This window comes from Cyclopterus lumpus, chromosome 21 (genome assembly GCF_009769545.1).
Source record: "Cyclopterus lumpus isolate fCycLum1 chromosome 21, fCycLum1.pri, whole genome shotgun sequence".
Taxonomy (NCBI): Eukaryota; Metazoa; Chordata; class Actinopteri; order Perciformes; family Cyclopteridae; genus Cyclopterus; species Cyclopterus lumpus.
The window spans coordinates 8085930-8112069 of record NC_046986.1 but is presented as its reverse complement, the minus strand read 5'-3'; the positions used below and the strand labels follow the sequence as shown (position 1 = coordinate 8112069).

Genomic DNA, 26140 nt, shown 5'->3' with positions numbered 1-26140 from the left:
ATGACAATATTTTATGAGCAACAAAAATCGGGCGGCACCAAGGCTTTGAACTTAGCGTCCTACGTAGACACACGAGGGGCTCATTCCAAGCTAACGGAAACACGATTCCTGGTTTCAGTGGATAATACAGTTATGAATATTATATTCCATTTGTGAAATGATGTTGCCTAAAAAGACAGCATTGCAAACATTTATACGTCGGCCTAGTATTCATTTTACAACCAGCCTGAAGACCTTAAATTCCCATTTGTTAACATAACTGCTTTAGTACCTGCTTTCCATTCTTTATATGGCAGTATATTAGCATCTCATTGGCCTCTCACATGAATTCCTGTCCACTCTCTATTCTCACAAATAATAATAATTTAAAATGTTGAATATTAGCCCATTAAACCCACTATAATCTGCATGATTATAGCCGGATTAACTCTGTTTACGGCCCGAGCCGCTGCAACAAAGCCTGTCTGTGCTGCTGCGTTCAATAACTCTGATCTCCGTAGCGTAACTCTGATCTCCACTCACTCACGCTTCTCTTTATCTGTGGCTCTCTGGTGCTTACCCCCGTTTAGTCTGTAGCCTGTAGCCCCCACGCGGCCTCGGAGATGCAGCTCGTCTCCGTTCAATCACGGCAGCGGCGAGGCAATCAGTGGAAGCCCGGCGTCCACACAACAACACTGCAGAGGTGGGAGGTAGAGAAACAATTAAAAAAAAAGAAAAAGAAGAAATGTAATTTTGAAGCAGTGCTGAGAGGAATGACTCAGTTGGGTACATAGATTGCTGGTCAGGGAGTGATGCCTCTGTGTCACCCTTCTTAAACCACGCATGTGTATATGGACTCATGATGCCGCACACTGTGGGTGTTCTGTGACGTTGAACTGGACCTCTGAGGGTGGAGGGGGGGTGGGGTGGGGTGGGGGGGGGGTGGGGGGGGGGGTGGGGGGCTGTGAACCTGCAAATGAGGCCTCCAAATTAACCTTTTTATTTAGAATGACATCTATATTTTATTATATCCCAGCACCAGCATGTTGACTGAGTGTGTTTTTGTGGAAAAGTCAACATGGCAGAACGTACATCAAACACTGACATTAATTAGATTCATTGTTAGCGAGTCATGCACAACAAGGTGTTTTATTCAATAAATGGATTTCGACAGATTAACGACAGCTGTAAGGACACGACCGGGAGTCACGGCCTCAGTGTTATGTAATTATAAGCGTTAAAACACGTTGACTATGAAATTATTCAGTTCGCAGTGGATTCAAAAATAAAAAAAGTATGACATTCAAAGGTATATTATTAAAATTCTGCTGTTGAAATGCATTGCAATCAATTGTATTTGATTCTTGACAGTTGAAACTTGTGTTATGCAGTAGAAAGCTATCGTATAGTTGGACCCAGAGTTTATGTTAGATTGTGAAAACAGTTTGATTATTCAAATGTATTTGCACTGATAAAATATGTCACGATATAGTAACTTAATGTCTGAAGAAGAAATTTGAAAAAAAATTTGAACAAGAACAAGAGTCTAGAACCACGGTAGCAATTTGAGTTAAATGTGCATGTGAACGATGACATCGCTGATCTGAGTGACAGTGTGGGCTCCATGGTAACGCTGACAGCTTGACGAAGTAACACCAGGGGGGCGGGGCTTAGCGATGGTCAAATGCGTGGAGAGACAATAAACTAGAGTTGGTGAAAAGCTAATACAAGGTGAACAGGAACTGCATGTTAAAGGCGTTAGATGACACTTTCATGAGGTCAAACTGAGCGCTCTCTTAATGTACACGTACTTCATGATGTCAGCATTACAGGTGCAGGAGACTCACAGGTGTATGCTTAAATATGTTTTCTCAGTGCCATGCATCACATAGTCCTGAGCATTGATCATGAGTTTCGGCGCTCCGTCCGCCGTGCCTTTATTTGATGTAAAGGCCAAAGTCAACATTGAAATGTCCGTATACACAGTGTCGGTTCTTCCCTCTGAGACACAGTTTGTTGAAGGAAGGATCCGCCACGTCGAGGCACACAGTGTAAGACCACGAGAGGAGCTCATGCATCTGAGCACCATATAAGCAGCACGTGTACACACATGCAGTCCCTTCAGTGGCTCGAGGCATCGAAGGGCTCACACTATTTAACGTCGTCCCTTAGAGAGTCTAGAGGATCGCACAGGGCTCTCTAAGGCTTAGAGAGTCCTGTGCTTCATTCTGTTTGTTGTGATGTGGTTCTCTACTCATCACATGCATTGCTGCTATTGAAGGTTCTCCCCGAGATGGCTTTGCTTAGACAAACATGAATATCAGAGTTCATAATGTCTTACTAATGGTTTTGTGAATGGTTAATAAGTCATATTAGTGCTTTATTGATCCGTTATAAGCCAGTAATACAAACCTTTGGGACGACGGGTTGCTGGGGTTCTCCTCCAGGATCACACTTCCTGCAGAACATCTGGACCAAATATCAAATCCTCAAAACTAAACGAGAATAAAACACATTTATTCGCTTTCTGTCAATCGGTAGGACAACATCTTTTATTCGTGGTCTCCGTCGCATGAATATTTACAATATGTACGATATATTTGCGGTATATAATGCTATTCTAAATAAGTGCATAAGCATATTCACAAACTGTACAAATATTCTTTTAATGAATAACTTACTATCATGTGTAACTTGCCAACATGATAAGTATTTATAAACAAGATTACCAACCATTTTGTAACACCAGCCAAAATACCTTTTTTTACAACCTTTACACCTTTAAATTGTTCTTATTAATGGCTTATAACTAACTCCCCTTACAATCAACAATTAATAAAGCAATTACTACATCTTAAAAAATAGTGCCTTATCAAAAAGTGATGCCAAGGAAGCAGATAATTGAAAAGTTCAAGCATCTTTGAGCACTCAAGATTCTGTGAAAATATTGTTTCCTGTGCTGTTTATTCGACAGATGCAGCCGGGATTTGTCCTTTAAGTGTTTTCGGTCGCTAAGAGCTCGTAGAACTGGACTTGTTTCATAGTTCAGAGGTTTCACACGTTCACAAGTGTTTCAATGGATTACACGAACGCCTGACATGCTCCTCAACAAATATATTCTCCTGGCGTCTGATCAGGTTGAGAAGTACTCTTGATACATCCTTTTAAAAATCCAATAGTGCTCTCAACCTGGAGTCCATCTGCCTGAAACAGCATCTTTATTCGTCAGCCAGCCCAGACACGTACCGGACCTCCACACACTGACTTTCATTGTCCACCTGTCTCTACGCTGATTCACCCACACGCAGTGTAATACAACTGAAGACACACAGGGCTAATCTTAAAAGAAAAAAATCATAATCCATTAGAGTCCACTGCAGCTGTAAATACACATGCAGTTCGGGTGTTACACTCTGATTAATGTTAACACTGCTCTGTACAGACACACACACACACACACACACACACACACACACACACACACACACACACACACACCACCACACACAAGCACTTTCAGAGGATTCCCCTCTCTCCATTATCCGGTAGTGCATCAAAAAGACAAAGTGCCGTAAAATGTGGCACCCAAGCAGCAGTTAAATAGGAGTGAGTGCTATGAAATATTCAGCCATGTTGGTGAAAGGAGAGGGAGCTGTTTATAACCCCCAATCTCTCTCTCTCTCTCTCTCTCTCTCTCTTTCTCTTTTCCTCTGTGGAGAAGCAGCAGAGGCCACGGCTGAAACTGGGTTAATGAGATCCAGCCTCGATCCAGAAACCTCTCATCTTTTATTCTTTAAGTGCTCATGCACGGAAATTTTTTAACACGCCGACGAACAAAAAGGGTTACGTTTTCCTGAAAGAGGCACGTAAAAAAAAAAAAGATCACGCAATTCCATCTCACTTTTATCTACAGTGATAATATCTCGACAGAGTTCTTTTCAAGATATGTTTCCCTATATCCTTTGTTTTCCTTTTTTTTTTTTGCTCTTCACTGAATATGTGCATGTTTATCCAACAACCAGACTGTCTTCACTTGAACCCGTCTCACAGTTTCCATCATCGGCCTAAACGGTGCCAGATCTGTGGCGTGGAAGGCAGACTGTGACCAATTCACCGCTGTTTCTGGCAGAAGGAATTGGCCCGTTTCACAGAGCCGTCGTGGTACGACTTGATTATGCTGAAGAGGGAGAAGCTTGTTGTTTGGTAACCCGTCACACAGAAAGCTCGTGTCCTGTGTGTGAGAAATTGTTAGAAATCTCGAGATAGAATTGCAACATGGAGAGAAAATTCACATCAGAGGTCTGTGTCATTTTTTACGAAGACAATCATACATGAATTTCCTTTTGCCGGTGTCATCATTCATCGGGTTCATTCTTCATTCAAAGAGTTCGTGGTATAATTAAAGGTGCAGTTTGTTTGTCTGTCATTTAATTTAATTAAACACTTAGTAGTAAAAAGGTTGAATCCTCTCCACAGGCCGGAGTAATGCACAAAACGTATTTCATAATATGCAAACGCGCTGTCAGCGTGATAGAAACTTAAATGTGTAAGATGCTAAAAAGGATTGTGACACAAGACCCTGATATACGAAACAGGAACGCTTATGACACACAAACGATGTCCTCATTCAGTTCACATTTATGCTTTTGTGAATATTAACAAACCGATTTTTAGTTAATCCAATTATGGAGTGGTTTAAATCCATTTTACTCACCGTGGAGATCGCGTAGGTTTCAAGCAGTAAAAACCTCAGTAGGCTATAATCCATAGGTGGGTGATTTAAATATACTGACTCAGTTGAACATTTGACCTCTGGACAAAACATTGCTGAGAACATAAATCCCTTTGAAAGGTCTTGTTGTGTCGCACAGCAGGAACATTGAGCTGGGGAACAAAGAACCCTGAGAACGTATACGAGCCCCAGGGCAGATGCTGGCTATTGGTAATTATGAAATTATTATGAAATGAAATTGGAATCTGTGCAATATTTAAGTTTATGACTAAATACCTGCAAAACTAACAACCTTCTCTTCAGATATCTTATATTAGCATGCTAACATGCTAATATAAGATGGTGAGCATGGTAAATATGATACCAATCAGCATCATCAGCATTTTGCTCAAAAACACGGTGACTTAATCAGAGTCGCATGCCGGTATTCTCATGTCAGGCAGTCACGGTACAGATTAAAACCCAATTTTACCCCCCAATTAGTCGTGTACTAATTATGAATCACGCAGGAATATAAGCCGAGTCGGTTGTTGTTTGACATTTGTGTGAGCGCTGCTTGTTTGTCTTGGTAATCTCTGCATTGTATTCAATTTTTAAAGGCTTCAAAATCTGGAAATTAGGTTTCTGCTGGCTTTAGACTTTACAGCCCAGGACGTTCTCTTCTTTGGTTATGTCATTTTTACATAACTATTTTTAATATGACTACATTTTATACAGCAATAAAGCCATTTCCCAGAAATATTAGCTTCATGCAACAGAGACCACAGAACGTCTGATGTGTTTTTTTTAACTATGACGGGAAGAGAAGTTTATTTGTTGTGTTTGCTTTAAGGAGTGCTGTTCCTGAGGGGCGTTTTTAAAGTTCACAGCACTAATGTCATCACTGAACACCTGATTTAACGTTCTAGCTCCTTCTCCAGATCGGATATTCTCTCCCTGGTGGTCTTTTATTTCTGCAGCAACACAACATGATCTAAACCAAATAATCTATTTTATCTCTCTGCTGGCCCACGCTGCCCTTTCCTCTTAATTAGTGGGTAAAAGGACGCAAACAACCCGTCAGTGCGAGGGACAATGACGCAGCGTTCAGATTCGACTGATGCACGAGAGTTCAGTGAAGGTGAAATAATCAGAAAGTGGAAGGAGGAGGTCCTGGGAGAATAATAGAGGACAGCTGACAGGAAGCTTCCGATGTGGTTTTTAGAAGCACTAAGTGTTGGTTAGTTTTTTTTTCCTCCTATTTACTGCCCCAGTGAGCTCTGCTGGGAACTGTGGAGGCCTGCAGGCTTGATAGGTCATTACTGGTGACGGCTCCGGGGAGAGTTGTAATGTCACGGTGGCTCTGACATGTGTGCACCGCGTCTGCAAGGGTATCATTTTAAATGTTGGTCGTGGTTGAGAAAGAATTGCTTCCAACAACGGTGGAGGTCAAACACAAAACAACTGAATTATAAAATTATAAAAACAACTCTGAAAGGCCCGGAGATGGAAATATGGAGTGGTAAGAAAAAATAAATGTCCTGCTTCTTAATCTTTAACCACTGTGTAAGATTGAGGGGATCTATGGGCAAAATATTTAATATAATATTCATTATTTCTGTTTTATATCTAATAATTGTTTTGTTTCCGTCAGCTTGGGAAGCTAAAGCTGTCAGATATTTGGCGATGACTAAAAATTGAAATTATTCCTTCTGAAAGGAAGTGGCATGAAATTCAAATCTGCATGTCTTACCTCAAAACTGTGCTCAAGTGGAGACCTCGAAATTAGGAGTTTCTGCAGTTATCAGTATGCAGTTACATCTGATGTAAGTAGACGTGTGAAGAATGGGAGGGGGGGGGGGGGGGGAGCTAACTGATCCAACGGGGTTAATAGGGCACAATTTGACAGTGTGTAGCACTCAACTGTACACACACAACATCTGATGTAAGTAGACGTGTGAAGAATGAAGAAGAAGTTGAAAACTGTAGAACGATCTTTGAGCATCAGACGAGGACGACGGTTGATTACCTGACGACATGAAAGCCTTTCAGGAGAGACAGCCCGAAGGTGTACGCTGTCCCCCCCCCCCCCCCCCCCCCCCCCCCCCCGCCATCTTGAGACATTATTGTGTCTCGCCCCTCTCCACCGTGACAGCCGTCTTTTCACCCCCCACGGCTTCGAGCGAGGCAACTGCACAATACATTTTGCTTTCAGACACGTGAACTAGTTTATTTCAAGCGTACCCCTGTAAGCCTTTACAGAGTTGGCCCTCTCTCCTGTGCGGTTTAGAGATAAGGGCAAAAGGATTGGTTGTTGTTCCGCTGGGTCTTTCCCTCAGCTGCTGTTTGACATCTCCACCCTCCCCCGTAGACTTGTAATCAGAGACAGAAAGGCCAAATCTGGCGAAGGACAAGAATGCAAGTCACCTGTTATGCAAAGTGGCGGGCTGCGGTTGAGTTATTTCATTTTCACGCCGTCTGAAGTCGCTTCGTCACCTTTGAGCCTCCCTCGTAATTAAGCTTTCAAATTGCATTCTGATCGACCGACCGTGACGCTCTCTGTGTGTCAGCGGAGTTACCGACAAGGCAGAGAGAGCGAAGAGGAATCTTTTGCAGACAGGCCCTCGCTTGATTAGCAGTGACATAGACAGGGTGTGTGACGGGTCTCCAGGCTGAGAGAGAGGGTTATTAGAGCACTGCAGTGGTGCGGATACGTTATCTATCCTTAGGTGTGTGTGTGTGTGTGTGTGTGTGTGCGTGTGTGTGTGTGTGTGTGTGTCTGTTTGTCAGAGAGCAACAACGCAACAGACATACAGAGGGGTCACTACTCACGATCAGGTTGAAAAGTACACATACGCATGGGATACTTTCCACTCTGTTAAAACCCGTCATATACAATTGAACCTCCTTCATCCCAATGCCTCTTCCCAGAAACCTCTCCGGTCTCCTCCAGCACGCCGGATCTCATCTCGAGCTCTCTGTGTGAAAGGCGCTGGCCGCCTATTGATTTCCCCTTGCTGTGAACACAGTTCTCCCATCTTTAGGAAGCAGATCACATGCAGGAAGATACACGGCCGAGACGACAGGACAAATCTTATTCGCTTCATTTCCTTTAAATTGAGAGCTGGAAACCATTTTGAGGTTTCGACGACATCCATGTGGATCTTTCTCAGCTTGCTTCACGAAGAGCACGCTCAGTCTGTAGAGACTCACGGGCTGCTGAATCTGGTTGGCCCGACTGAAGGGCCGTGTGCTTCATCTCATCCTTCTACTTAAAAAAAGAAAGAAAAAGCAATTGAATTGTGTCTGCCGAGAGTTGCTTTGATCGTCAGCTGCATCTGTCACTGTCATGTTATTTATCTCCGCCAGGGCAAAAGCTAAATCTTTTGGCTACATAGACAATACTCATAAGCAGGATCAATTCAATGATGGTTTGCTAACGACAAGACATATATATTATACCACCGGATTAATCGTGTTATTACTTTGAATGACAGACTTGACATTCATATAATTCCATATCATTTAGAATAAAGTTGGACATATTTGAGCTTTTTTTTTCACTCGTAATCGTGACTTGAACGTTGATGTGATACAAGTCGGCGGCAAACTGGTAATTATAGTAATGAATGAATGCAGCATACTGTATATGCATGGATGCTGGATGGTAATTTAAGTAAAAGAAAATGACCAAAGCAGAGATAATGTATATCAGTATATGTGATATTCTCCGGTGTGTGTGTCATGGCACCAGCGTTAGCAGCGGTGAGATATGTTGTTATGGACCTTTTCTGATGAATAATTTGTATTTTATACACTTCAAAAAATGCCTGCTATTCTGGCTGAGCTGAAGTGACCTGCCGTTCAATGGTCACCAGAGATGCTCTCTGCCACTCATCATCACCGTCGACTGCCGTCTCACATTAATGATTCAGGAGGAAAACGTAGTGTCCACGGGGGAGTTCAGGGTTAACATTAAAACGAAGGAGAGCCACGGTGTGTAGGCCCCACCTACCCGTAAAAAAAAGACCCTCATCTAGACAGAATAAAGGTTAACAGACTTGTGCAGCTGTCTGTTACATGGACCTCGTATCACTTATTAATGATCTGGACAAGCTGCTTTTCACTCTGTCAACATTACGGTGCAGTGAACATGCTCGAAAACGTAAATTATCTGGAAAATCTTCATCCTCCCTGGAGATGAAGAAACTGCTGAGGCGAGGTTAAAATGCTCCTGTCTGATTTATTCATTGCCTTTAAGGCAAAAAAGAAAGATCCGTGCTGCCCCTCGCTGAAAATAATAATAAAAAAAGACTAAAGCTGAATTTTCTATTTAAAATGAGAGGGCCAGCCAATCACAAGGCTGACACACAGATAACGGACAACTGTTCACACTCACGACTATTTTGAGTTTGAACTGAACCTGCATGTCCAGAGGAAGTTGGAGGAGAAACGGAGGAGCGGACACGCTTCTCTCATTTGCTTCTTTAACTTTTGTGAGTTAGTTTCCCATGTGGGCGTATTATATCGTGTACACATAACGCTCAAGGGCCCAAATCACATTCACAAAGACTTCCTGTTAGCAGCAGATGCCAGCTCCAAGAGGTCTGACATCCCCATTTGTGTGCGTATTATATTACAACGGTGAATGCGATGCACAACGATAAACACACGAGAGGGGACAGATGTTTGTGGTTTGAATCACTGGAGCACTGACGGCTGGAGGGGACACATTGTTTATGTTACGGTGAGATGCCAACGTGCAACACTATAACAATATAATAGCATTATAAATGATGACAGAGGGGACTAGAAAAGGACGAGGGTCAGATATCTTACACTGTTTTCTTAATGAAACACTTTACATTTGAACAGTCCAGTATTGAACTGGAAGTATTGGAAGACTGAAGCCTCTCCCAATGCATTGTGTGGTGCGGTTTATGACTGAATAACTCATATTTTGCCTGATGTTCCTCTGTCCGCCCATTCGGTAATGAAGGCATTTTTTATTAATAACGTGTTTATCCCTCGTTCATTTCTCATCCAAGTCTACTTTTTGAGTTTTCTGCCAACTGGATTCCAGCTGCTCCCCAGCACACACCTGCGGTCTTTAATTGGCGGATTGGTTCTGCCGTCTGTGTAAGCCCGGCCACCTGCAGGAAAACACACGCCTCACTGACAGGTGGTCGAAATGCCACACAGATACAAAACACCACGTAGATTACAACGTGGCTTTTTGGCGGTAGCGTTCGCAAATGATTTCACAATTTCACATGTTGGGAACAATTAGGAATTGTGAAAAGAAGATGAACAACTTTTTCCTGCACTTGTGTCGTGAAGGCAAAGCGAGTGTTGCTCGCAGCTACGTTATTAGTGCAGCAGGGCTGAGAAGTGAGAGCCGACGTTTTAATTGTCTCCTGACTGGTGTTTGCTCAGGGCAGCGAGAGCGGCAGTGGGAATGTGTGCAGTGTGTGCTCAGGGAGGGCTGCGTCAGGACACACGCCTACTGCGGCACACAATTCAAACTCTGAGATACTGTTGTGCACAACTGTAATATAAAGGATGCTCAGATAAATATGAGTTGTTCCTGTAATGATTGTTGAAGTCAGTCCAGGAGTATCATGTGGCACAGTTGCTTGGCTACCAGAATATTCTGTGTGGTTATCGTCTGCATTTTTTTAAGCAGTCCTTGTGCACCTATTATATATGAATAATATAATTAATTCATATTATAATAATGCAAAAATATTAATTGATTTACCTTTTATTAGTAATTCAATTATGATTTAAAAACCCATTAATGAGTATAAAAGAAAAGAAACTCAGTTTATGGCATAAGCCACCATTAGTTACTAACAGAATTTAACACAAGATTACATTTTTGGACGCCACTTCTAAACTTCTAAATGTTGCATTAATGAATTAAATATTAATCTGAGGGTTGCTACCGAGTTCTCAAGGTGTGCAGGGACCTATTATTGAATATACACACAAATAAAACGATCAGATTATTTATGAATGGAGTATTTATTCGACAACTAAACTACGAAACAGAAAATAAATGGATGAACCATCAAGTAAACAAAAGGAAGTGAACGAATAAAGAATAAAGAATTTGATGAAATGAAAAGAAGGAATCCAGGTGGAATCGGTGACTCACACCTTTGATTGATGTCTGTCAATTAAATCCATAATTTGACGTTTATGCCTTGACTTGAGCTTCACAGCATGTTCAGCAGTTGAGAGTTTATGAAGCGCATTAGTTTTAATTCTAATTTAATTTACACAACACTAATTTACATCTGTTCTCATGGCCGATGGGAGGTGAAGCTGCATGCAGGGCCTCGGCATCATGTCGGATGACAGTTGTTGAATCGCACTCTTCCATCTCTCGCCGGATTCGTCTTTCTCTGATATCTTTGGAACCTGGCCGTTGTCGTCGTCGTCTTCTTCTTCGTTGAATTGTTCTTCCCCGTCTCCGTCTCTCTTAACCCGGTTTGTAGAAGCAGTGGCCATCATGGCAGCTTTATATTATAGAGTATTTCATCTCAGAGTCTTTTCTTTTAGAGTCTCTTGCTCTCAATGGTTGCTGGAATAAAATCTTCAGCACGTTGGTTACATGCATGGCACATTAGACACAATAGAGAAGAGGCAGAACCGGCAGAGCCACAAGGGAGAGATCTGGTGTGCAGGATTCAAACTTATCAATCACACTTGTAGTATTTTAGAAACAGGTGAAGGAAGACACTTCTTCAGATCGCTGCTTCTCATATTTGGCCGGCTGGCCCCATGTGTCGTGAGACCAGGTCATTAGTTCAGATCGTGTCAAAGATTCAGTTTTATAATTTCTCGGTAGATGTCCACAACAGTATTTTTTAAACAGTAAATTGGGGCTTAAACTCAGCAAGTCAGAAAGACAGGAAGTAAGACAAATGCTCATTGCAAAGCTACTAACGTTTTCTTTCTTACTGGCTCATTCCACAATCCACAACTTTAGTCCAGAATATCTCAACCAATGTTGGATGCTCTGCCATAAAATGTGGTTAATACATTAATGCTCCCTAACGGATGCATTGTAATGACTTTGATGATACACCAACTTTTCATTTAGTGCCACCATCAGGTCAAAATGTGTCCGATATCTGACCAAATAAATACATGCAAAACTAATCACACTCCCATCAGCCTCAGCCATACTTTGTACTTTCTGTTTAGTACTAATTAGCCAATGTTAGCGTGCTAGTGCACTAGCATAACATAGCAGCGTTAACATCAACATGTTAGCATTATGAACATGTTAGCATGACATATCCTCCAGCTCAGAAGCACCACTGTGCCTAAAACAGCCTCTCAGAGCTGCTGACAGAGCTGTAAACTCTTGTCCACTGTGGACGTCCGTGGTTGACCATTAGTTTTGAGATAATAAGACTGTGGTGTGTTTGTAAACCCCCACAGACAGAGACGGTGGTTTCTAGGGCAACGACGGGTGATGCCCAACACAGATAAGATCGATAGTATAAGGTTACATCCTAAGGAAGGCCTTCTTTGGGAGGCAAAACACGCTTTGAAAGGCTTTGTTGCTGAAATGTGCTAAAGTGAAGTCAGTCGGTGAATTGTGAGGGTTATCTATATTCAGCGGTCGAGTCTTTTAAATGCAAAGGTATCTGTAAATCCGTATTATTTCCTGTTTTAAATTCCCATCTCAAGGCCAAGGTGAAGGAAAATCTCCTCATTGGCTACAATGCAGCTGCAGTTCATCTCAAAATGCTATAATCACTGATGTTACAGTGTGCCTTTGGTTGCAAATGAAGCTGAGATGATGTCTGCTCATTAGTGCTAATTCATGTTAAGTGAAGGGAAGATGCGAGAGTAGAAAGGGCGAGGATGAAAGAAACAGTAATGAATAAGGACTGAAGGATGCTGGTGTGGGTTTATGCAGATCCCTCCACTCCATTCAATGTTATTTCCCAACTTCATATACACAAGCACCGGCAGAATTCTGTCCCCGTCCTCCCATTAGTTTCTGATCTTCATGGTCGGTTTTATTCTAAGCAATTTTGTGCAAATCTTGGGTATTCACGGTGGTTCAACCTGATCAGGCATATAGCAGCTATTGATTGCGAATTCTGTTCATAGCATTCACACCAAAGAGCGACCAAAGAAATTCTTATTTGACTAACAAAATACAATTTTGTCGACTTATCGAATCGGTTGATTTAATAGACAGATCCGCAAAACTGAGTTTCTCAACAAATAATCACACAAAAGCACTTTAAACCTGTTTTTTACAAGAGAAATGCTGAAACAAGTAACTCAGCATTAACACCGACGGATATTTGAGATATTTCAGTCTGGGCCAAAAGTGGAGGACCTGCAGACTTACAATTCCATCCCTCTTTGTACAAAAGTATCTGCCAAATTAATGTTGTTTAGCTGAGTGGACTGACATTCAGGTGTGCAGATAATTAGACCTCTACTTGTCATGAACTTCAGGACAGATGGAGCGTTGCTAATAGAAGCTGAGCCATGTGTGTATTATGGTCTGAATGTCAGACTAATTGGAAAGCTTGTAGAAACTGTCAAATGTCCACCAATGATTTGTGCCTCCTCTTGTCATCTTGTAGATCATTGTCTCATTTTAATAAATGCTTGAATAAACATCAGAAAAAAAATAAGCTCTTAACTTTAATTGTCAACCCATTCATTTTTTCTTATTGATGAGTTATGAGTCATGTTTTACTGACTTTCTATTGTGTCTGTTTGACCTCATCTAGGCTTCCTGAGAGTGGTCCACTCTTGTCAGCTTCCCTAAGAAACAGAAGATCAGAGGAGGAAACACTGGAGGGACAAAGTTCAGACTATGCTCGCGCTAAAAGAACAACAGCCCAATCGTGAGCAGAAAATTACAGCTTTACGAAGCATAATGTAGCTCATTCTGACATCTGTCCTGCAACATCTTTGTTTTTGGTGACTTCCTCGGCCGAGTGTAGACTGAGGGACAAATGGAGCATGTCGAGGAGGATCTGAACCTCTCCTATCTCCTGGAACATGAGAGAACCATAATCCTGAGGGTGCTGCAGAAAGATGAGAAACTGAGGAAGCGAGAGGAGAAGAGGATACGGTGAGGACTCCAGCATTGCCGTTTTAACATTCCTATTACGGAGTTTTCTTAACGTCCCTTGATATTTCCTTCTTCTCTCTTCCCTGCAGGAAGCTGAAGAATGAGCTGCTAGAGATCAAACGGAGAGGGACCCGTCGGCCCCAGGAGCCGGAGGAGCGACAGTGCGCTCGCTGCCTGAAGAGTTTGGGCCTGATCTTCGGCCGTGGAGATGTCTGCAAGGAGTGCCAGCTGCGCGTCTGCGACGAGTGCCGCGTGGAAACTCCCAAAAGACACCAGTGGATATGTAACGTGTGCGCCAAGATCTCGTGAGTGCGACGTCTCGCAGGGATGAGAACAGCTTACTGTTTAGAAGAGCAATGGACTCCGGGGTGGTTCGGATCAGATGGTCCATGACACCACATCTGTCTCCTTTTGTCAGCGAGGCCTTTGGGTGTGACCAACTCCCCCAAAAACCCCAATTGAGCCACGAAATACCTTTTTTTTTACATTTTAGACCAAGAAGTGATGTGAGCTCTGCTACGATGCACTGTTAAGAACTCATTGGATAATTAATCAGGTTTTGCATGTGTGTTCTTGAAAATCAATTAGCAGTAGGATCTTTCTGCATTCGCTCTACACACTCAACATTCACACGATAAAAAAAAGCAAATCAATCCCAGAAATACTGTAGCATAGAAAACCAAGTTCTCCACTGCTGCCGGTCTTAATAATCACACTGTGATCACAAAAGGTTTGCTTGGGTGCCAGTAGAAATGGTTTTTGCTCTCTCCGACTAACCCACAAAAAAAAATTAATAAATGGACTGAATTAGTGAAACTCAAGCGGAAGGAGAGGAAGTGGTGACACCTATCAATCTTCATCCAGGGTACCTGCAAGTCATAAAATGTCTTAAAACTAAAGGCCAGAGGGAAACCTAATTGATGAAGGCCTTAAGTATGTTGTAGCCTGTAGTAATGTTAGTTATGAAATACGATAGTACGATTGTTTCACACCTCCGAGCGGACCTTATGTAAAATAAATATCTGGTCCTGAATTATTGGTTTATCCATCCATCCATTTTCTGTTGTTTATTCAGTTCCAGTTTAATTAATTATGTTATCATGAATTATAGTTGTATACAGTGAGGAAGTACTGACAACGATGTGTTGTCAATACCTTGATGCACTTGGTAAACGTATTTTTTAACTTTGGCCGGTATGACTGTGAAAGTCTTTACAAGTCTGACATTTATACATATTGAACACTGCAGAAACTCTAACATCACACAAAAAATAACTGGTTTATGATATCTTTAGTCTGGCTGGACTTGTGTATGTTCATGCTCCCGGTAATGTGTTTGCAGGGAGCTGAAGGTGGTCACAGGAGAGTGGTTCATGGAGGAGCGGTCCAAGCGCTTTGAGCCGGGAGTGGCGAGCAGCGACGTCATCAAACAGACAATCATGAGTAACCCAATCGGTGAGTTTCACCACCGATGTCCTGTTACCCAAAACCGCAATGAGTGAGCGGAGTAGTGTGCGACATATTGCACTCATGCAATGCTTTTAATTACCAGTCACAGACAAGAAATCAACAGAAAACCTGTCAGTCCCTCCTGAGTCGGAGAAACCCGACACCCCGAAAACCAACAGAAGTGCAATAATGAACATCGGCGCCAGGAGGAAAGGGTAAGTAGAGGAAGAGCAGCTCAATGTAACTTCGTGCAGACACAATCATGCTCTGAATACATTAGAGGGTTATTATGTGTAAACAGGATAAAATCATCTCAACCCGCATTTGAAAGAAATCAGTGTGTGTTCTCGCCTCCGTGCAAAGGCATTGGAAAAGATGAAGTGGATACTGGTTTGATTTTACAGAGACTCTGGATGCATTTTTAAATACATTTGGCGGAGCGGCACACCATTAATTGGATTTTGTCGGCTTGTGCCGCTCCGCATCTTGGATGCACTCTAATAGTTCCTGAAGGCATCACAGTGATTTAGACAAAAGAAACGCTGAAAAATAACAAGAAGCTGTGATTATCTAATCAGAGTTGTGATTACTGAAAACTTTCTGACTAATCACTTGAATAACACGTCTTTAAAGAAAAATACTGTTGCTTTGAACTACATGGTTTTGTTGACTTGCTAGTGTGGCACAAATAATATTTCTATGTAATTGCCCACAGAGTTACATTTGTTATTTTATATGTAAGCACTCCACTATGTGAGGATAAAAGCACAAGATCATACGTGGCTATATAAACTATTATACAACTATAACTAGCTATATAACTACTATCATTATCGTAAATGTGCCAGCCCTTGGTAAGTATACGTACGTCAGCCTTTTATATGATATTAATGGTGTCGCGCTAAATGAATAGAGTAAATGACGGCATTGTAGTGAAAACAACATTGGGATCCTGATATATATGAAATAGTGACATAATGGCTTGTTATTTTGTTAGACATATTGTGATTTTAATATTATATTTGTAACGTTACTCTATATTGATCCAACTAAGCAGTTGGCCGTTGACGTTACTAGTAAACTAAAGATCGGACTTGAGTTTTTACTTATGTATACTAACTAAGAAAGATTTCAACCAACAGGTCACAAGACCACCAACTTTGTGGAAATGATTAATCAAAAACAACGAACTGGCATCCTTTCCTAGATTTCCTCTGCAGGATGCAAACTGTAAATCTGTGACTTAGATAATCTTGATAAAGCGAAGAGACACGGTGTAATAACTCTGCAATAATGGACGTGACAGTAGATAACAGGCTTCCTGTGTGTGTGTGTGTGTGTGTGTGTGTGTGTGTGTGTGTGTGTAGAAGGATGAAGATGGACAAAAAAAAAGCCGGCCGACTGGCCTTGAAGCCGCAGAACGGAGTCGACGGCGCTGGCGTCAAACCTGCGTCGGAAGGAGACGCTCAAAGCGTAAGGAGCGTTCGCTCGGCACCGAGTCCTCGTTCAAACAGGTGTCCACCCTCCCCTACGAACAGACTGTGTGCTTTGTACCACTCACATACACATACTACACATTATATTCACAAAGATCTAATGAGGAATTTTTTTAAACTCGTAATTCACATTGCACTGTTTTTGTGTGAGATGTTTTGGGATGGATAGCCGTTCTCCCAGCCCTGGTACGGCCTTCTGTCAGTATCAGTATGAAACTTCAACATGTGAAGAGAGACTTTCATTTTGTGCATTTAGGCCCACAGTTTTAAAACTGCGGGCATAAAGGCAACAATATTTCAAAAGAGAAATCACTTTAACAAATCTATTGATATTTCAGTAAATGTTATTTATGAAGCCAAAACCGCCTCAGGCAGGTTGTTTCCCACAACTACGTATGCAAGACTTAAATTGAATATCGTGGGTGTTAAACATGTTGTTGACTGGGTTTCTTTTACGGTTTTTCAGGGGCGGAGCCGAGGCCTTGGAGTCCTCGGGGATGCCCACCGTACCGAACAACCTGCGTTCCCGAACTCCGGACGCTCTCGGCGACAACCGGAGGGTCAGGGTCAGCAACTGATACACACAAACACACAGACAGCAACACACTGTGGGGGAAATCGCGCACGTTTAATTTGTTGTTTTCAACAGCTTGGGTGTGTTTTGGGATTTGTTTTTTTTGCACGCAGCCTGATGGAGCGGAGAGCGTTGCCAGTGTACACTCCGATGAGAGTGCGCTTGAGAAAAAAGCTACCGGACATCGCAGGACAAATTCGGGCACCCCGACAATTTCTGTGTCCAGAGCCTCGGTTTCATCAGGTATGTCTTTTTTTTTTTTGCTTCACGTTGGAGCGACATGACTCACAGCTCACAACCATTTCAATATCTGAATCACAGTTTCACAGGATGTGTGAGAGGCAGCCATATCGTATCAAAGGTCCAACCACTGCTGGCGCTACAATACTCGGGTGCTCACAAGCTTAGATCTCGTAAAAAAAGGACGACGTTTCCCTGTCAGGAGCCGCTGTAAAGTGTTCACAGACAACATTATCAACTCACACCCCCGTCAGTTGAACTCTGTTGTCGTTTCTCTCAGTTTCAGATCCTTTATCTCCACTAATAACAGCTGCGTCAGTTTTTTTTTTTTTAATGGCTCCATTAGCGCCGTTAGCTGGAGAAGAGCAGGATCCTCACTTACACAGAAGTGTCAGATAATATACTCAGTATTAAACAGTATGATTAACCATTTTGTCGTGTCATTGTAATTTCACTTTGAGGATATATTTTTGATAATATCCGACATAAACCTGCAATTGTTAGCATGTCGAGCTAAGAGCTAAGATTTCCTTCAAGGTGCCATTTACAACATTCAGAGCAGAGATATAGTGCTCTGCAAAGTGTATTATTCGTGACATAATCAGCTTACTTTGTAATTGCTTTGTTTTATCTCAATGTAAAGCACTGAGTTAACTACATGAGGTACTATATATATCTATATTATCACTGTTATGTGGAGATTAAAATGTGCACACCATCACGATGTTCACAGAACCTGGAGACAATCATCAGTGTCTTACCGTCTCTTTTACTGGCTGCTCGTGTTGTGCCTGTATTTGCCTTCCGGCCCCTCGCTCCCTTCTAACCATTTTGTTTTGTTTTTTTCTCACCGCCCTGCCTCCCTCTCCTGCCTCACTGCACCAGATCACAGCCGCTCGGAGATGGACCTGTCAGCTCCTGGTTCTGAACCCAGCGACGACGCCTTCAGTCTCAGGAGCCGTTCGGTCCCCGGGCTCAACGACGTAAGCCTTCTTCAGCCTCTTCAGCCTTCTTCAGCCCTTTCCTTCTTCAGCTTCAGCTGTATCTCTGCACACTGATTTCGGTTTCTGAAACAAAATTCACCGCAGGACCACAATCCCATTGTTTTTTTTTCAGTAGCCTTTTAATACGTACATCTACTATACTGCGCGTCCATATTAAAGCTCAACATCTGAGCTGATTTGAACTCGACGTGAGGCATCGGATGATGAATGTTAATTTGGCCCACTTCAAAGAGCATGAGGAGCATCTAAACGGCTGTAGGCTGAAAGCAGGTGGAGGATCTGATGGTCAGTATAGGGCTGCTTTGTCTCGTTTATACCGAATGGTCATTTGCATTCACGGTGCAGGCACACACACACACACACACACACACACACCTTTTTTTTCTTTTTACTCATCCATTCATTCATTGTGATTCTCGCGCGTGAAAAGCAAAGTAAACAAATTGCCACGCTCTGTCCCGACTTGTGTTGTCGAATTCATGAAAAGCTGGCTGCATCCACCCACCCACACAGAGCCGCTGTGTGGAAAACTGTGCTTTGTACAAAAGACGCTTTGGCCAGCTTCCCAGATGGCATCTCCTTCTTCTTTTTTTTTGATTACATCTGAATGCTGTCATCCACAGGAGTTTTCTGACGACGATGCGGAAGAAGACATCGATGCCCTGATGTCGGCCCACAGCGGGAAGCCCGAGAGCCGCCGCTTCAGCAACGCGCTGTCAAATGTAAGACCCGTGAACAACCCGGTGCAAACATGTATCAAAAAGCAGATTCTGGGAAGGGGTGTGTGTTCACATACAGTGCAAACGTTGCGCTCATACACTCACTATCACCTGACGAGTGAGTCAGGCGTCGACGCACTGTTGTTTACTCTGTAAACACAGCGTGAGCCTTTGGAGCAGCTTGTTTCACAACAAAAAATGCACACTACAAAGCCTGACGCATTTATGTAAACTCATTTGCAGTATGATAATTTGAGGGATTTACTGTTGCGTGTGTGAGAATCCAAACATTTTAAGGTACTTTAATGTAGTGTATGTAGTTTTTATTTATATTATCCAGATATTACCTCATCTACACCCTAGTGGTATCTATGCTGATAGTTTTTATGTGCCCAGGTTTTTAGAAATGTGTCTCTGTGTGTCAGTGCTGTTGCATATCATGTTGACTTGGTCATTTGGGATATAAACAACCAAGTCTGGCGGAAAATCCAGTTGTTCAAATAGCCTAAATAATTGGTTTATTTCCTGACTCATGCCATTGTCCTTGTTCAGTGTGTGTGTGTGTGTGTGTGTGTGTGCGTGTGTGGTTGTGCTTAATTTGAGACCTTCACAGGAAAACAAGCGAGACAGACGTCCTGCCTGTCTGACATTTATCATTTCATCTCGTAAACGACTAAGAGCCGTCACTGAGCTTCTGTTTTCGGGATGAATGGAAGAGGAAGGAGGTGATGGGGCACATTATGCAGATAGTTGAATCGAGCTCTATAATACTCAGCCCACTGTTACATTATTCACCTCATGGAGGGCTTTGGATATAGATAATGAAACTACCACTGAGTATTACCACCAATTATTTAAGAATGCAATTTATACCACCGATTGTGTTGTTCACGCTTTAGAGAAACCTTTATTGTTGTTATGTCAATTCAGTTTCACTGAATAATTGATTTAGCAATACACATTCACCATAGTTGCCGGTTTATTAGGTACACTTAGCTAAAACTGTCAGTAATTAATCCTAACCTTCGCAAAGACCATAATGTTGAATGTTTTTGTTATATGAGCTGTCTGGTCGTTATGGGGGATGTAGTTTATGGAGTTGTATTCCATTACACAGACAGGTATTTCTATTATTTAGACTACTCTCATTTATATAAATGGGGTGGACAAAATAATAATAGTAAATAATAGAAACATGCTGCACGGTGGTGTAGTGGCTAGCACTGTCACCTCACAGGAAGAGGGGCTAAGGTTCTATCCCCAAACCACGGGCGGTCCTTTTGTGTGGAGTATGCACGTTCTCCCTGTGTCAGCGTGGGTTCCCTCTGGGTTCTCCGGCTTCCTCCCTAGGTCTCTAGACTCTAAACTGCCTGTAAATGTGAGCGTGACTGGTTTTCTGTCTCCATGTGTGCTCTGAGATCAACTGGCAACCTGTTCAGGGTACCCGACCTTCGCCCAGTGTCGGCTGGGATCGGCTCCAGCGCCCACAACCCTGAATGGGATAAGCGGTTTCGGATGATGGAATGGGAATAATAGAAACATCTATCAGTATAACAGCTAAGACTGATGGGAATGTTATTCGTTCTTTGTTCATAAAACAAGTAGTGGACCAATTAAATCCATCCAAAAGTGTATGTTCATCCTCTGAAGACCATCAATGTCTGCATCAAACAGTTGTTGAGATCTATCAGTGTCTGTCAACACTTGGGCACTGTGACTAGAGTTCATTATAAAACTATAAAATATGTAATATATATATAAATATTTGATATACACATATGAAACATCATGAAGGAAAAAAACATCTTCTTCATTCTGTTGTTTGTGTGTGTGTGTGTGTGTGTGTGTGCATGTATGTACTGTGTATGTGTGTGTTTGTGTGTGTCTGTGTGTGTTTGTGTGTGTGTGTGTGTATGTATGTACTGTGTATGTGTGTGTTTGTGTAGGTGTGTGTGTTTGTGTGTGTGCGCGTGTTTGTGTGTGTGTGTGTGTGTATGTACTGTGTGTGTGTGTGTGTATGTGTGTGTGTGTTTGTGTATGTGTGTGTTTGTGTGTGTCTGTGTGTGTGTGTGTGTGTGTATGTACTGTGTGTTTGTGTTTGTGTGTGTGTGTGTGTGTGTGTGTGTGTGTGTGTGTGTGTGTGTGAATGTGTATGTGTAAGTGTATGAGTGTATGTGTATGTGTGTATGTGTCCAGTGGTTCCAGATGAGTTGTAATCTCTGTGGTTTCATCTGACAATCACCATGGTAACCACGTGTAATGTGGTTTCTGGCTGTGCTCCTGGAGACAGGGTTTCTGTATCTCCTTCTCAGGGGCGGGAGGGGGTTTGTGCTCGGGGTCTGCTCTATCACCAACACATCAAAGATCTCAGACCTATCTCCTTCTCCACTTTTTTCTTCCTTCCATCCTTCCTCCTTCCTTCCTTCCTTCCTTCCTTCCTTCCTTCCTTCCTTCCTTCCTTCCTTCCTTCCTTCCTTCCTTCCTTCCTTCCTTCCTTCCTTCCTTCCTCTCTATATTATACATTAATCTGCTGCTAGTCTTCCACTCCGGGCTCAGAGAGAAGGTGGGGGTATCTCAATATCCCCGACTCGGATGCTGAGACTGTAAGTCTTCCCTTTCCACGTCTGTGCATTCATTATACTCACAACTAAATATATAAAACGCTAAAACGCATCAGAGCACAAATATTTGGCTTTCATTAATTGCTTAATTGCTTGCTGAGTTTTTTTTCCCGATTATAATGTAGAGTTTGCCTTGCACTCATCCTCATTTAGCTGCATGTATTTCCATTGAGTCTACACACTGCCTGCATTAAACCATTGGTCATTAATCACACTGATATAAGTGGGGTAGACGTCCCAGTAGAAGGATCACAGTGCGACTCAATTCTGGCTCTCTTTCCCCAGCGCTCTCCAGAGAGGAATATTATTATCAGTGGATTATAACATTTAAATCCTCTCCAAAGCTACAGCAGTCATGTCGTGCCGGACAAAATAAAACATGCTGGGTTTGTAATGATTGGAGTCTTTTGTTCGTGAAATAGGTTGTGCAGGTACACAACACGAGGAGGCAAAATGTGCTCTTCAATATCTCCAATTTGGCCGTCTATGAAAGTCACTGTCGGACAGTTTGATTTGAGGTTAACTGTCTGGATGGACCCAGTAATAATAAAACCACATGGCTGGCAGCTGCCACTGATAAATAAGCAATTTTAAAGACATTGTCTTAAACTTTTAGAAAACTGTGGCAGGTGTTTGTCACAGTTTTTCAAACAATCAAAAAGGTTAATAAAGGAAATTGATCGATAAGGAGTCACTGTCTCAGAGAAAAGAGAGAAAGTTGAAGCAATGTAAAATGTCATTTTGTTTCTACCTTGTTTCATCAGCTCTCTGTAATACTTTAGATGTTGTTGTTTTCTTTATCTTTTTCCACGTTACTCTTTCATGCTTCATACCTCACGTGTCGTGTTCATCTGCCCTTGACCTTCACCCCCTCTCTTATCTCTTGTCTTTATGCCGAACAGAGCAGTATAAACAGCATGATGAGCATGTACAGTGAGACCGGTGACTATGGCAACGCCCGGGTGAGCGGCGAGATCCTGCTGAACATCAGCTACAGCTACAAAACCGGTGCTCTCAACGTGCTGGTGAAAGAGTGTCACAACCTGGCGACGGGAGACGAGAGGAGGCAACGCACGGACACGTGAGAGCGCAAAAGACACCATCAGTGTTCTCGGAGGGTTTACTCGCTTTTTTGGAAATAGTTTTGTTTACTGGCCCAGGATGTGTTTGGCGTAGCGTAGTACAAGTAATTCACGTTGTTGAGTCGCCGTGTCTTTTTTCCACGGCAGATATGTGAAGACGTACCTGCTGCCAGATATGTCACGACAGAGCAAGAGGAAGACGAGCATCAAGGCCAACACCATTAACCCGGTTTTCAACGAGAGTCTCAGGGTCAGTTGGCTGAAAAACTTCAAATTGCAAGAATTCGAAGCTTTTATGTCCGTTAATTAATTTTTAATTTTTTTTTGCTGTGTTGTGCAGTACGTGATCAGCCACTCTCAGCTGGAGACTCGGACCCTGCAGGTCTCGGTGTGGCACCACGACCGGTTCGGACACAACAGCTTCCTGGGAGAGGTGGAGCTGACCTTTGACTCCTGGGAGTTTGATTCCCAAATAGAGGACTGGTACTCTCTGCTGCCCAAGGTGGGAGCCAGAATCAGAGCGTTGTCACACATGTAGTTGAGAGGGTTGATGATGTGTTGTTGATGATGTGAACTCTGTTTGTGTAGGCGGACAGCAATATCGACTCCTCCATGCATTATAAAGGAGAACTGACGGTCGTGTTGAAGTACATTCCTGCAGAGAAAAACCTCACGTTGCCGCTGGACCAAGTACAAGGTGCTTTTATTATTGCTGTGATCAGTATATATATTGTATTATAAATCATGTTTTAACTCAAATTGTGTTTTTTTAAAAGAATTATAATGAACTGCTCGAAAGATTGCCTTAACAGAGGGACAGATTTTGATCTTTTTTTCCTCAAAACTCATTGACATATTTATTAATAATAATAATAATAATAATAATAATGCATTTAATTTATATAGCGCTTTTCATAATACTCAAAGACACTTCACATAATTAAAACATCCTAAAAGCTAAAAATAAATAAATAAGAATAGCTAAAATACAGGTAAAACAAATAAAACAAATAAATAGGAACTTTCTGAGTTGCTCGGACCCTGATAAGAAAACAAAAACAAAAACAAACAATCACACATTAAAAGCAGTATTTGGTATATTTGGAAGTTTTTGTGGGTTTGACCAATCTTTTGGCGGCACAGCATGAGTTGGTAATAATGAGTGATCCGCCATTGGAAATGCTGCTTGGTAACAGGGTTATATATAGATATATTTTCCAACTTAGAGCTCTATCTCAAATTAAGCACTTTCTTCACCCATCCAAACTGTAAAAATGTAATGTAATAATTTATTGTATCTCTGATAATTGTATTCCCTGTCTCTAATTAGTGCAGCATGCACCTGCTAGAGGCAGAGATGTAAAAATAATAGAATCCTTACCTCTGTTCACTGACGCCTGCCAGTTAGGAAATCCAAAATAATACTACTTATGTTTATGTTTACTTGTGTACTACTTATTTTCTCTAGCAGCGATTCCCAGTCTGTTGACCTCTATTTGAGATGATGAAGTATAACTGCATTATTACCAAAAACAAACACCAGCCAGTGGGATTTTTTGCAAACTCAAGATACAATTTTTTTTTTTTTACTTTTGGCTTGTAATTTATTTATAGAGCATTAGTACATTATTTAGTCAGATAGGTATTTCTCGTTTTTATAACACATAACATACAGTTAAGGCTGGTTTGTTTTTTGATTCTGCTTTTGTCTTTGATGATGAGTCTATGGGTTTGTTGAAATCTAAATATACGTAACATACGTGTGTTAAACGTCATTATTAGATAAGTATTCGTGTCCTGAGAGTGTGCTTTGCCCACGTGCATACAAGGTGCACGTGTATGTCTGTGGGGCACTCATTTCCCTCAGAATTTAAAACGCTTTAACAGAAACTTGTTTCGTTTCTCAAGGGTGACGTAAGTAAACCGAAACCTTTGAAATTAAGATTGTTTGTTCTTTCTGTGTGTCTGCTTCCCCTCCTTCCTCAGGGAAAAAAAGCTTCCTGAAAAGCAAGAAGGCGAGCAGCTTCACTCTCCCTAAAGGGGGCATGGTTGAGCTGCTGGTCAAAGGAGCCAAAAATCTAACTGCTGTCAAGTCTGGAGGCACTTCGGACCCTTTTGTGAAAGGGTGAGAAGTTCTTTTCAGGGGGTTGGAACCTTTTTTAGACCTTTTTTAGACTGGTAAACAGTTAAAAGAAAGGTGGCACATTTGTAAAATTACAAAAATCGACTCACTTTCAAAGCCACGATTCTTGGCAATAATATTTTATACGCCAAAAAAGTGAATAAATAGTTTACGTTTGTAACTTCAAATATCTTACCAGACCATGGAAAGATAATGACACAATGGGCCCCAACCCTACAAGAGCAAGAACCAAAGACTGAAAGACTTTGTGGCTGTTTTGAGTTTCTTTGTGTTTTTTGTTTTAGTCTTTGTCGTCAATCATTTGACGTTAAAACAAGAAATGTTCCCAGTAGACCTCTTCAGTAACTAACAAGCCAACAACCTGTCGCTTTCTGACTCTGGAAGGGGGGGGGGGGCGAGGTGCAGATTCTGGGGGAGCAGTGCACCTGCCTCCTGAGTATTATAAAATGAAGTTGTATTCCTTTTTCCCCAGATATCTCCTACCTGACAGCAACAAGTCAACCAAGCACAAGACGGTGGTGGAGCGACGCACCGTGAACCCGCAGTGGAACCACACCTTCACCTACTGCGGCCTGCAGCCGGGCGACCTCAACAACGTCTGCCTGGAGCTCACCGTGTGGGACAAAGAAGCCCTGGCCAGCAACGTCTTCCTGGGAGGAGTCCGGCTCGGAGCCGGCTCAGGTGGGTGGCTGACGGCACGGGACATTATAAGCTCATAAGTCCTTTGAAACTTTGCACAGTTTTCCATGTGGCTCCAGAACTTTACTCAAACTTTGAGGAAGCGGATGCTTATCTGCATGAATAATCTCTGCTGTAATGGTTACTCCATAATAATCAGCTTTTTAAAGAAAAAAGGTGGTAAAACATATTGTAAGGAACTGCCTGAGGCAGAAGGGAAGTCTCACTCGAGAGCTGGTATTGTACCTCTTGCTATTGATCTTTGCAGATTGAGAAACTAACTGTGAGCTGTGTGATTTGGGAGAAATGGAAAGTGAGGCCCG

At 42.2% G+C, this 26140-nt stretch overlaps 1 protein-coding gene across 3 annotated transcripts in view; it reads left to right on the top strand.

Moving 5' to 3' along the window:
• The window catches only part of sytl5 (synaptotagmin-like 5), a 31992-nt gene that overhangs the window by 3172 nt on the left and 2680 nt on the right, over positions 1-26140 (top strand). The window contains exons 2-17 of one of the 3 annotated variants that reach the window (XM_034562418.1): positions 13465-13581; positions 13681-13811; positions 13901-14116; positions 15154-15266; positions 15364-15475; positions 16628-16774; positions 17223-17316; positions 17444-17573; positions 18456-18553; positions 19198-19296; positions 22817-22995; positions 23144-23246; positions 23337-23498; positions 23585-23693; positions 24983-25121; positions 25612-25820. In XM_034562418.1, coding sequence (XP_034418309.1) covers positions 13693-13811; positions 13901-14116; positions 15154-15266; positions 15364-15475; positions 16628-16774; positions 17223-17316; positions 17444-17573; positions 18456-18553; positions 19198-19296; positions 22817-22995; positions 23144-23246; positions 23337-23498; positions 23585-23693; positions 24983-25121; positions 25612-25820 — 2029 coding nt within the window. In that variant the 5' untranslated portion in view covers positions 13465-13581; positions 13681-13692. Of the gene's footprint in view, positions 1-13464; positions 13812-13900; positions 14117-15153; positions 15267-15363; positions 15476-16627; positions 16775-17222; positions 17323-17443; positions 17574-18455; positions 18554-19197; positions 19297-22816; positions 22996-23143; positions 23247-23336; positions 23499-23584; positions 23694-24982; positions 25122-25611; positions 25821-26140 lie in introns of all 3 variants that reach the window. The other 2 variants (XM_034562416.1, XM_034562417.1) reach the window with 2 other exon arrangements.